Source organism: Doryrhamphus excisus, linkage group LG1, assembly GCF_037039965.1.
Source record: "Doryrhamphus excisus strain RoL-2023G ecotype Guam linkage group LG1, RoL_Dexc_Guam_v1.1, whole genome shotgun sequence".
In the NCBI taxonomy this organism is placed as follows: domain Eukaryota; kingdom Metazoa; phylum Chordata; class Actinopteri; order Syngnathiformes; family Syngnathidae; genus Doryrhamphus; species Doryrhamphus excisus.
This window is the reverse complement of record NC_136357.1, coordinates 10,170,163-10,183,025: the sequence shown is the minus strand read 5'-3', so window position 1 is coordinate 10,183,025 and position 12,863 is coordinate 10,170,163. Positions and strand designations below refer to the sequence as shown.

Sequence of the window (12,863 nt, the reverse complement as noted above, 5' to 3'; positions counted from 1 at the left end):
CCAGTCTCACCACTTGATTAAATAACTTTCCAATCAGATATATGAATTGATATACTAAAATTAGCATTCAAATAATAGGCAGTAGTTCTTCCCTTGAAAAAAAGTCTCAAAATGGTGGTTTATCGGGAGATTTATTCATGTAAATCTCATGGAACGCCTTCTCTCTGAGGGAGTTTTTCTTCCCGTCACTCACACACACACACGTCTTATCAAAAATATCTGTCCAAAACAGTTCTAATATACAGCATTATCTTATATCCGCTTCATTACTAACAAATCATAATGAAAAATAAAAGCAAAAAAAAAATCACACTTACTCTTTCCGTATGAGGTCCATATGCACAAGGTGGAAAGGGTCATCAACACACCCCAAAACAAGGTCGAGATGCCCATTAATTTGTCAGCTCTCATGTTCCTCAACATTATTATTTAAAAAAAATGTTTTTAATCCAAGCTGGGGGTTGAAATAATAAAGCTATTAAAAAAAATAAATATATAAAAAATAATGTAGTCCCAAGGGCTTGTATCAATGCCGGATTGCTAGTTTGTCCACCAGGGTTTTAATATGGACACATGTAAATGGGGTGTCAGACAAAACAGTATTATTTGCTGCAAAGTCCATTGACTGTTATGGAAGACTGGCCGGTGAATGCATGATGATGATGGTAATCCCCGTCTTCAGTCTCCATGTCTTCTTCCAAAAACAACAACAACAACAGGCCTGAGATGAAGAGACGATAATCCTAAATGAAATATGTCTATCAGCAATTAAACGTTATTCTCATCATCCTCGTGCATTAATGCCAGTGTGCTGCGTGGAAGCGGAGAGGAGGAGGGCAGAAAACACACACGTCCACATCCACACAGCAGAAGGGTGGTGGCTGAGTGGGGGCAAAAAAGAGAAGAAATGAATGAAAAACACGTCTGGTGTTTTTTTTATCCCATGAAGTCGCCTCCCAGACAAGCAGTAGTGGTTCTGTTTGCTGTGGAAGCTGTGGAAGCTTCCGATGCGGAGATCCACAGCAAAAAACCCACGTCACCTCCAATCGAACTTCGTGGTTCCGAGAAGGGGGGAAAATGTGCCACGCTACAGAATATAGAGCTCCGCAAAAGCGTGAATACAAGATGTTATTCAGCCTTCCTCGTCTTTTATCCGGGTATGTTGGAAGAAGACAGGTCCACGTTGCGTGAACATACAGCTGCTAAAATCCCCACTGTTCGTTCACTCGTTTAAAGCCGCTTGAGTGCGTGTGCGTGCATGTGATTCCACTCTTCCTCCGTGGAATCTCTGCTGTAAACAAGAGTCGGCTTCACACTCACCAGCACACGCGCACAGTGCGCCGAATAAGGTGGCCGGGTGGAAACACTGGAGTGGATGTTCAACCATGGATTCGACGTTCTAACTAAAATATTCATATTCATACGGTATATTATAATAACACTGGCATTGACTAAATGTATACTTATTTTTTAACTTTTTATCTGAAAAATATTTTTTTACACAACTCTTGTATTAGATTCATATTAGATAAGGCAAATTTACCACGTTAGGTTCTAAGGTATTACTTTTATATTTCTTACATTTATTTTTTTATCATAATAACTTACATCAGTAACCACTAAACCACTAGTCATTATTGCTTAAATGCAATATCATTACTGTTGTTGCCATTTACATCAAATTTTATGAAGGATATTCTGACTCTAAACATATTTATTTAGCGATTTTTTGCTTACAAATGTTATGAACCGTATCCTCCATTAAAAACATTTACATATTTTAAATGTCTGAATGTTTTTTATTCAAGCTGCAGACCATCTTTACTGCAGGCTGCAAGTAAAATGTGACATAGAGTACTAAAAAAAAGGAATGTGGGTGAAACGGCAGTACCAGTTCAAAGGGCAAATGCTTCATTATGTTTGAGTGACTGGTTACTTTGCTTAGTTTGATTCATGCGTGGGTCTAAAATAGAATCAAGTCATCATTAATCAGAGGCCTGTCATTTTGCTGGACTTTCAACTCCTGCTTTAAAAAAAAACATTTCTAAGCAACAAAGGTTATGTAAGCATTTTGTGCCTTAATTACACTCGTGCGATCAGTACAATTAAACGTTAATGTGTAAATTCACTAATGCAGTACTTTAAAACTGCAGTGCATAATGGAGTCGAACCCTTTTCATGTTTTTGTGGCGCCCTCTGCTGTCTAAATAATGTTATTACTTTGTACGCCCGTTGACTGGAGCTCTTCACAGAAATCATCTTATCTATGTAAAAGCAATGCTGACACATGTACACAGTTGTAAATATTTAATGTTTGGAAATCACAATTATTAATAGTCAGAATTATTTCTGAACAAACACGCTCCCCAGAAACAACCCCATTACAAAAAATAGTAGGAAAAACTCCAGTAGGACACTCGTCAACAATTAAAATAAGTTTCTCAGGTGGGGAACACCCAACAGTTCTTATTGAGTGCAAAGAGCAGCTTCATAATAATAGGGAATACATTATTACACCACATGGATTGATTTTACAATAACGCATGAAAAGTATCAATTGATAAAGCCTGTAAAAGTATGTATTTTCTGTAATTGACAGCTAATTAAGTGCACTCGCACTGAACACTTCTTGGACTGCTTCACCGTGACCCCATTACAACACTTTGTTTACTACACACATTCACTGTGGCATCCTTTCCACAAGCTTCTTCAAGTCATTTATTTCTGTTCAGAGAAGCATTGATATTTTGCCAAGCTCTTGTACCAACGATGGGATGTTCAGATCCCCTTTAGAAATAATTCATATTCATTAATTCATACTTTATATTCAGGTTAAGACATTCCTTAACCTGATTTCAGTAGCTTCAGCAATCTCCTTGGATGATCTTTGATGTGTGATGCATACCAACTATTTCACCCTTCTGCAGAAATGCCAACTTTGGAGAAATTTGATGAATAGTGTCTGCCTTGACCTCTGCACAAATCATACACAAACAGGACATAAACAAGTCGACCAATCAGAGCCCTGTTGGTTATGGTTGATGAAACTGGAGGATTGGAGTTTCACATGGCACGCAAACTGAAACTGGAGAAATGCAACAATAGGCATACTCAAGAGCAGTGCAGTGTGGAAGCATATTTCAGTATGAAAATCTCTACTAACCCGTGTCTTTGGACATGGTTGTTTAACAAACAAGCTATTCACTGCATCAGTTAAGAGCCAAATAACTCTAGTGACTACATTAATTATGGGCCCAGGCCCATCTCTTCACATCGTGTACCAAGCTTGAGTAAGGATCGGAGTACACACTCCACGACCCTGCGGTTGGTGGCACCCCACAAGCAGCCCATTATATGAGGGCAGCATGACTAGCCTTAACATTTCCTCTTTGTTTCGGCTTACAATGCAACGGCAATTTTGCAATTATTTGTGTACAAAAGAAGCTATTCTTTAAATGTGTCATACAGAACATATGTAAGCGTGTGCATAAAAACACGAGGTTTGACAGATACTATGGGACTATAATGTACTATGGAGAGGGTTATTTTCCTCATTCGAAATTTGCATTGGAATTTCCTCTTCTACTGCCTCCATTTTCTTGTCAAACACACCCAAGACGTCCCAGGACTGTGGAAGGAGGTGCCGAGCGAAGGCCAGCTCAGCCAGCCATGACACGAGAGTCAGAGTCACCAGAGAGATAAGCATAATCAGAGTCCTGTAGGGAAAATAATGGTTGATGATTCCTTGGTCTTCCCTCCAGCCTGGGTAGAGTAGCACAGGAGGGATGCCCAGCGCCGGCTCGCCGCTCAGCACACGCAGCAGCAGCGCTGCGACGTAGGCGCTGATGGCACCGTAGCTGTTGACGAAGTGAAGGTGCACCACACAGAAGAGCTGCGGGCTCACAATGCAGTAGAGTAGATCTGAAGCTAACAGCCAGAGTGCGAGCACACTGTTCTTGTTAAAAGCCAGACCGGTTCCAGCCATGCCCACCAGCAGCACGCTAACACGGAGGACCCATTGCAGCTCCTTGTCCGAGGCCTGTGGGAAGAGGGTATAGATGCCATGAATATTGTGTTGCATCGCTTGTTGCTGAGCCAGTCACACGCACACACCTGTTTTCTCAAAGACGTCTTGTAAATATTTTGTGTGAACATGGATGCTGATGACAGCAACACAGAGTCCATGGAAGACATAACTGCTGCTGCTATAGAACCAATGCCTAACACTGACACCCAGGTGGGTGCAATGTAGGACAGGACCAACGGCAGAATAATCCCTGCCTCCCCGCGTTCATAAGGTGGGGGTAGCCCATATTCTGTTTGGTTCCAGTCTTAGAAAGGAGACAGAGTGGATGAGGTAGATACAGAAACAGGGGGGGGGGGGGGGGAATCATTGATGGTGACAAAAAGTATGTATGGTGTTATGAATTTTATTATTGAGATGCTTTGCCCAAATAATTTTCCGCACCATAAGGCGTACCGGATTATAAGGCGCAGTCAATACATTTATATATGGTGGCATAAATCGGCCAGCGCTGCCTCTGTGTTCGCCATCTTCCATCCATCGCTCTCACGCCACTCACAATTTCACTTTCAACCTCATGTTCACACTAATGTCCAGCAGTGGACGTTAATCCTCCTGGAATGATGGCGACCTCCGAATTCATAACTTTACTTGGTTTTCACAGTAGCAGAGAGATGGGTGAAATGTTGTATTGCAGCCCCCGGAGACATGACGGACATTAAGCTGTCCTCTGATTGGTTTATTGTGGCGAGCATACGTACTGTACGTACTACGTATTGTTCTCCGATTGGTTCAGCGCTGTCAGCGTACATATTACATACCCGTGTCAGTGGGAAATAGTCTGACAAGTCAATCAAGCAGAGCGCTTTTTACAGATTTTGGAACTCTGTGCACACATATGGCACACCGGACTATAAAAGGTACATTGTTGATTTCTTTAGAAAATGATGGGCTTTTAAGTGCGCCTTATAGTGCAGAAAATGCATTGCCTGCAAAGCTTCTCATTAATAAAAATTCATAACAAAAAGTAGACCTGCTCTCATTGCAAAGGCTTTTAAAATTTGCTGAAATTTAGTTGTCTATGAAATGTGAAATTTAGTCGACTTGAACAAAATCAATTTAAATTAAAACTAAAATACATTTTAGAAAAAAAACTAAGTACAAATGAAAAAATGAACACTGCTTACAAATCAACATGACCCTACAGCCCAAGGCGGTCTGGTTCCACGCATGCATTACGCTCCCGCTGTGTGTGCATTGCCGAGTGTGTACCTGCAGAAACAGCCACTGCTCCAATGACGACTGACGGGATTCCCATAATAAAAGTTACGCCAGCAGCAGCAAAGCAGGTAACCTGAGCCGTTGTTGAGGAGGCTGCTGAAAGGATCCTCTGGTGTAGACACTGGTATGCCAGTCCTCCTATAGTCTACAACACACATAAGAAGGTTCACAGCAATTCATTGAGTATTCCAGTTATAGTATGCGATGACACGTCGCTAATAACATGATAAGGACCAGACTATAGATAAGGGTGCCTACTCCAGGGTCTGGTTTCACACATGTTGAGGCGCTAGTAAGGTTGAAGAGGGTACATACTGGAGGAGAGACACTGCCACTCAGCAAAATGTCCACAGTAGAAAAAAAAGGTAGCTCCAAATGTGGTTATAAGGTTTTGAGCAGACAATTGACAAAGTCATGCCAAAGATGTCAATGTGGATGGAATTCAAACAAATCAGCCTAATTTATACCGCTACAGCCAAAACCTTTGGCGTGCCAATATTTTTTTGGACTGCATTTAAATCTAAAGTATGTGTTACGCTGTGTTAATATGTTGATTTCATTCTAATTATGTGGATGCATGCTGTCTTGAACATACATATACAAAACATACACTGATGGCTGCAAAAACACAGACCTACAGTATGTTCCTTGTATTAAATGTGACTAATGACTATGTTTTCTGTGTGTTGTTTATGCAATGTTTTTATAAAGCTCCAGAAATGATGTTTTCAACAAACAAATAACGACCAAGTCAACTGATGAGCAAAAATGTCTGACCAATATCAAGAAATTATCTGTCCACCGTCCTGCATCCTCGAGCCGCAGCACTCCCACCCATGATTGGATGTGTGATTGGTTGAAATGGGCTGCTTGTGAGATGCCACCAACCGCAGGACTGGTAATAATGAAGGGAATACAGACCCACTGAAACAGAAAACAAACCAAGTCGTTAGTAATAGCAACAAAGTAGCAAAAAACAAACACGGCCTTGACATTCTCACTAATTTTAGAAATGGCTCACCAGACTGACAAACATGAAGATCAGTTGGATAATATCAGTGTATGCCACTGCATAGAGGCCTCCTAAAACAGTGTAGAAGATGGAGACAGCTGCAGAGATCAGGATGGAGATTACCAATGGTAGTTCCAGGATGATGCTCATCGTTCCTCCTGGAAATCACATGCAATGTTCAAAGACGGTGCAGTATTAAAAACATTTTATGTATGGTTGGTTAATTAGACTAGTCTGGAGGATATGTATCAAATATATTATTATAATCATTAAGGCCTGAACTATGTGGTACAATGCAATTTCTCAGTGTAGGTGCAGTGGTGTCATTTTTTGACCAAAATTATTTGGTTGGGACCATATGAACAGATTTCAGCCTTTAAATCATGTATACGAGTGGTATATTTGTTCATAGAATGAACACAGAACGATGTGCAACTCCTTTTCTGTCTCCTTTCTTCCTCATCATAAGCACTGTGTGCCCTGGGCTGATCAGTTAGGTTAAACACCTAGAATGACACAGCATCCGTGTGGTTCTTCTGTCCCCTCCCTCCACTTAGCACCTTGTTCACCATACAAGTCTTCAATAAAAGGTAAAAGCAAGGTTAATTGTTCAAATAGCCACTTCAGTCATTTATATTAGGGTGTGACTAGTTTGTTTACGTGTGACGTGTTTAGTTTAGGTCTTCTGTTGTCAACAGTTTGACATTTTAGGTCAAACTGCTCCGTCTCCTTCCGGTGATTATGTCACTACTTCTACTACATTACCCTTAACATTTATTTGTGTTATGCTTCTACTTAATACTTGACAGACATGAGATGTGCTGTCTGAATGAGTTTAAAATAGGGTCATTCTTAGTCAGATTTTAGTTTCTACAGAGGGAGGGTGATCAGAAAAAAAGTTTGGGGGAAGTAGGAGAGGCCACCTTATAATTTTGCGTGGGAACTACTAAGTGTAAATAGGAACCACAAGACCAATTAAGCAAACATTGTGAGTCAATTACTCTCACTTACATTTGGGTTAGTAAACACACCAAGCGCACGACTCCTGCTGCTAATCTAATAGCACACAAAACAAATATTGAAGTCCAGAGACCCAAAGGCCAAACTGGCTCTTGATGAAAGGCCAAATGGTCAGGTGCTGAAAACTTAATCCATGAAACCTAGCTTTAATTGTTCATATTTCTGCCAGCCAATTAGCTTAATAAGTGTCAGTAACTAATAATAATACTGTTGTTATTACTTTTAAGTTGAACCAAGTTAGTACATTTTTAAAACAGTGGGCTCATTTGGTCTCTTCCTTTTCTGGAATCTTGATCTTCTTGAAATTTCGAATTTGTTTAAAAGTCTTTAGGCAAAAACGTTATAATTAATTAATAATTCATATGGCTTTTTTTAAAATCTGCATAACGATTGTGAGGAGTAAGGAGGTTCTTGGGGGGAAAGAAAGGATGAACACCCCTGCTGTAAGATGATGCTGGAAGTTACCTTGATGATGCAAAATACGAAATGATTTCAAAGGTTTCTGTGAACATCTCGATCACACCTAAATAAAATCAATCTTTTCACATGCAAAGATAAGCAACAATTATAATAAAGTTACTAACCTAGAGCAGCGAGGATGGTGGCAACCCACAAAATATCACTGATCAAAGCAGGAACTAAGATTGCGGTCGTGAACATTTGGCCGTAGCGGTGCTGGAATGGGTCCAACATGGTCACGTAGCATTTTGACCTCATTGGTTTTGCCAAAAATAATCCTCCTTGAAAAAGATTTTAAAAAGAACAGGGCAATGAAATACATTTTATGATTCTCATTGAACAAAAACACTTATGTGCAGTGATAATTCAAGTTACATACATGTGATTCAAGATGAGACAAATTGGAAAGTCATCCATCTGTGAAGGTACATTATTTTACACTAAAAATAGTGCAATGCACAGGAACAAAATACTAATCAACAGTCAAGGCTCACGTCAAGACAAAACAGTTCAAGTGAGGTTCAAAAGGTCCAAAATTGTCAACACGTTAAAGGGGACCTATAAATATTATTAGAATGTTGTATTCTGTTGAATGCTGTATTCCATAGAAAAAAATAATTTAATGTTGTATTCTCAAATCCTCAGCCAATAACAAATGAACAAAATACGAAGGAGTGCCTGGTTTATGAGGGCATTTTAAAATGTTAGCAACTCCAATATACTTTCAATAAAAGTATTTTTAGGTCACAAGACACAAGCATGTCCTTATTTTGTAGCAGGAATATTGACGTGTCAACTGCAACAGGCTCAGCAGCTGTCTGTTTAACTTCCTTGTACATTTGTGGTAGAGGTTGTGCTAAATAATTATGACTTCAATATATCGCAAGTCCATCGTTTCTTCTTCTTTTTCCCCACTGTTGCATCGGGGACCATGTATTAGCAACGTGATAAGGCTGCTTTTCCCTTCATGAGGAATGCATCAGTGCAGTAGACATCGCACACATTCCTCATATTGGAGTTTGTGCCAAGTTTTAAGGTGGTGAAAACTATTTTTTAATGCTCTAGATTCAAAGTACCCCCATATAATTGATTTATGTGATGCATTCCATTGTAACCTGATGCATGATGAAATAAAATTAAACCATTATCATCACCATTACCATATTACCGAGTTACTACTTATTCCTTGCAGACTTCTTCCACTGCAGTATCGTTAGCCTGTTAGCTTCAACTGAGTCTCCTCTGCTTCACCCCTCCTCCTTCATGCAGGCATGAGGGAGATACAGCTCAAATCCAGTCTATATCAATATCAACGATATGGTTGATATCATTCATGCGTAAAGTAAATAGATATTTTTTTAAATGTCAATATCGCCCAGCCCTAACCTTGTGTAATATCTTAACAAGAACCATGGCATCATCTTATAAAATAGATACAAACTAGGAGAACCACCATCATGTCAAGGACAACGAAACATGTAAATGAATGACCAGACTTTGTTGCTGACCCACAAATAACAAATAACTGACTCGATTCCGTTGCTTGAGACATTAAATGCATGACTTCACATCTCCTGTCAACTTGCAGTAAACACACAGGGCATTGGTTTAATACAACAAATTAAGAACTTCTTTCACCTGTAGGGGATCATAAAATGGTTATTTACTTACCTAAAACAAAATTCAAAAGAAATGCAACAGGCCCAAAAGCCCAGACGAGACCTTGAGAGGGATTATAAACAGCCTCAGCAGTCCCCATAATATAACCTCCACCAACCCATGTCGCTGAAAGAAATCACAAATGAACACAATAAACATAAAACAGTGTGTCAGGCATTATCAATAGCCATCAGCTTGGAGTGGACATTACCCATTACCAACCATTTTCATGTTTTCTTGGAAGCTGGGTAATTTCTAACATGAGGTGGCAGTGTGTTCCATGACCGTGTGCCTTTGATACTATTTGGCTACATTTCTGTATATATGTATCAAAATCCATACTCGGAATTCGTGGGGCATAAACCGAAAGTGGGCATTGTTTTTCTGTAGGGCGGTAATGGGTGGGGCTTAAATCGGTACATTATTAATGACTGAAATTGACATGGATTGATCAGAAGTGACTATATTTATTGTTGATTATTCAATTATACATGTACTGTGTATGTGTAAGTGATCTGTAAGACTAGGATTTAATTATTGTTTAACAAAATAACTCAAATAGCTATCATTCTTCAGTTCAAAGTCACCAGCCAAAATCAGTATTGTGAAAAAATGCACTGACTGATTTGGTTTTATCTGTCTCTGTCTATGTTTACCTGAAGGTGACATAGCATGCCCATAGTCCAGAAATTTTGAGAAAAGTGAAGACATCCCTCACATTTCAGCCATTCAACCATTGTATCTTCTCAAAGGACAATAATATATGGTATTTTCAGAGGACAGTAAATCTACACTGCTTTCCAAACTGTGCACTGACTACTCTTGTGAATGTAAATGTAAATTCAAGTTTGACTTTTTTCTTTCTGGTGACTCATTGATAATTAAACACGCAGCAGAAACAAACAGAAGGGTGAAAAAATCAGTAAATGACACATACGAGAAGAAAAATAGCTAACCTGTCATGGTAAAAACTCCTAGTAAGACATTGATGTTGCGGCCTCCGATAATGGAGACTTCGTTCTTTTTGCCAGTGCATTTCTTCTCCACTTTCTTAGATTTGCGTGATGCCAAGATGCCAGTTAGCAGGACGACGATATAAAAGGCAGCCACAGCCACGAGTCCAGCCACATTTACTGCCATGCTTACCAAGCACGAAAACTGCAAACATATAGAGAAACACAAAGACCAAAAAGTTTACAATGTGCAGATACAGACATTTATGATAAATATATAAACACAAAAATATTTTATAAATTTGTCCCTTTCATTAAGACTGAACAAAAAAGGTGATCATACTTCCTACTTGTTGGCTACTAACATTGTTTGTCAATACATTTTAAAGAGGACCTATTGTGTTTTTTCCACTTTTCTGACCTACAAATATAGTTAGAATGTAGTATTGTCATGTTAAACGATGTCAAAGTTTCAGATAATGAGGTTTGCATTTGGAAATGAGCCTTAAAATAAATTTGGGATGGTTCTAAACGCGCTGTGTGATGTCACAGATGGGCAGGCCTCCTTATATGGGCGTGCGCTGTAGGCCAGACATGCCCTCTGCCATCCCCCAAGCTTTGCTTCTGTATTTATGTTGTTAGCAGTGGTTAGCAGGGAGTGTTTTTTGGGTGTAAGGGAAAACTATGTTTGTTTAAAATTCCTAAAGGTGCATTAGGCACAAGTGGTTGGAGTTCCTGATTCCCTACCAGCAAAAGAAAAATATTTGGCATTTCACACAGGACTGTTTCATGGGCCAGTATCCGGACTGCTATCCAATATTACTTGGTCATGCCGAAGAGTCAGAAGCGCACATATAGACAAACAACCAATCACACTAAAATTCATACCCATGGACAATTTGGAGTCACCAATTAAGCTAACGTGAATGTTTTTGTAATGTGTGAGGAAACCGGAGTAGCTGAGAAAACCCACAAACGCACAGGGAGAAAATGCAGACTCCACACAGAGATGCCCGAGTGGGGAATTGGTTGAATGGTTCTTTGTCTACATGTGCCCAATTTGACTTGTGAGTGAGCAGGTGTGTTAAATGATGTGGCTACTGAGTTGAATTCATTAAATACAATGAGAAAAGTCATGGTTGTAGTTATTGTGAATTGTACATTTCGCAACCAAATAATGGTCGGAACTGAACACTTATTTAAAGCTCATGCCTATAACGTTTTTGACGCCGGGCTACCGTGAAAAGCTCCCCGAGTCCATGATAGCGGCTATAGCGGAAAACCAAAGCCTTCAAAGTGACCACGTTCCATCCATCATTCATATATACCTGTCAAACCAAAACAACAAAAAGGTCGATGGAATGTCTTCCCAGTCGACATTGACTCACCTCTCAGTTGAACGTTGGAATGAGCCGTGCTTCCTCCTGTGTCTCCTCTTCACATCTGCCACCTCTTCGAGGGACTGCGCTCCAGCACTTCTCTCCATTGTTTGTCCTCGCCGCCCGCGTTGTGTTCACTGCCGTCGCCACGAGTGGAAAATTTCGGGAACACGGTGCTCGAAGTCAAGCTGACCACTGAAAGTTCCCACGCCGAATGCAAAAGTAACAATCCAACATGCACATTCTATTTCATAGTTTGATATTTGATATTGTTTGATATTAATTGATTTTGTAAATAAAGAAAATACTAATTAACAATTGTAGAAGATTACAGGAAACAAACAAATTACCTTAAAGAGGCTGCCATTTTATTTGTCCATCCATCCATTTTCTGTACCGCTTAAATCCTCAAGGGTCACAACCTATCCCAGCTGTCTTTGGGCAAGAGGCGGGGTACACCCTGGACTGGTCGCCAGCCAATCACAGGGCAGGTATATACAAACAACCATTCACACCACACTCACATACATACCGAAAACCGGAGTACCCAGAGAAAACATGCAAAGTCCACACAGAGATGCCCAAGCAGGGGATAGAACCCGGGTCTCCTAGCTGTGTGGCCTATGTCCTCACTACACTACATTCATCCACTGTGCAGCCCATTTTATTTGTGTAGTTAAATTATTTTAATGGCGACTTCAATGCGATTTTTTCAGCCGTTTGTATTGCGTTGTGGACTCCCATAGAGCAGCTACACACAATAACCCTCACAGAAAGCTTTCTAGATATTTCAAAATCTGCACCTATTTCGGATTTCGTGCCTCCTGTGAAAACGTTTTTCATTTTTTAATGTATTACACCCACAGCTCGCCCCCAGGCACGGTGTTGGATCCCGTATCTGATGACCAGCTGATGACCAGGCGAATGACGGTTAAAGGCAATGAGAGGCGTTCATTTGTTTGGTTAAGATTACACTCGTCTGTGTTAAACCCTCTCACACCTCTACTACCTCTTTGTTACTTGCACCGTGGGAGGGATGGAGGAGTGTTGATTTTCATATAAGCAAGGTCTGAATC

At 40.1% G+C, this 12,863-nt stretch overlaps 2 protein-coding genes across 3 annotated transcripts in view; both read right to left on the bottom strand.

The window, feature by feature from the left end:
- Window positions 1-1,328, bottom strand: part of LOC131130723 (insulin-like growth factor 1 receptor) — a 71,804-nt gene extending 70,476 nt beyond the window's left edge. For both annotated transcript variants that reach the window (XM_058074591.2, XM_058074592.2), the window contains exon 1: window positions 318-1,328. In XM_058074591.2, the coding sequence (XP_057930574.2) occupies window positions 318-423 (106 nt within the window). In that variant the 5' untranslated portion in view covers window positions 424-1,328. The remainder of the gene's footprint in view (window positions 1-317) is intronic.
- A 1,910-nt stretch (window positions 1,329-3,238) lies between these two features.
- Window positions 3,239-12,202, bottom strand: LOC131131629 (high affinity choline transporter 1-like). The gene is made up of 10 exons (XM_078789866.1): window positions 12,138-12,202; window positions 11,797-11,982; window positions 10,412-10,613; window positions 9,468-9,581; window positions 7,922-8,077; window positions 6,327-6,475; window positions 6,083-6,229; window positions 5,297-5,450; window positions 4,114-4,331; window positions 3,239-4,039 (listed from the first exon to the last, which is right to left on the bottom strand). Exons 3-10 carry the CDS (start codon window positions 10,593-10,595, stop codon window positions 3,521-3,523), a joined length of 1,641 nt encoding a protein of 546 aa, XP_078645992.1. The 5' UTR covers window positions 10,596-10,613; window positions 11,797-11,982; window positions 12,138-12,202; the 3' UTR covers window positions 3,239-3,520.
- Window positions 12,203-12,863: the final 661 nt, after the last annotated feature.

Bases quoted from the DNA above. Each gene is read 5' to 3' on its own strand.
- LOC131131629 (XM_078789866.1), bottom strand. From the start codon at position 10,595: ATGGCAGTAAATGTGGCTGGACTCGTGGCTGTGGCTGCCTTTTATATC. The intron at 6,476-7,921 runs GTTAGTAACTTT...TGTGATTTCCAG, and splicing joins CACCATCCTCGCTGCTCTAG to GAGGAACGATGAGCATCATC. The intron at 5,451-6,082 runs GTCAGACATTTT...TGTGTGTTGTAG, and splicing joins CAGATAATTTCTTGATATTG to ACTATAGGAGGACTGGCATA.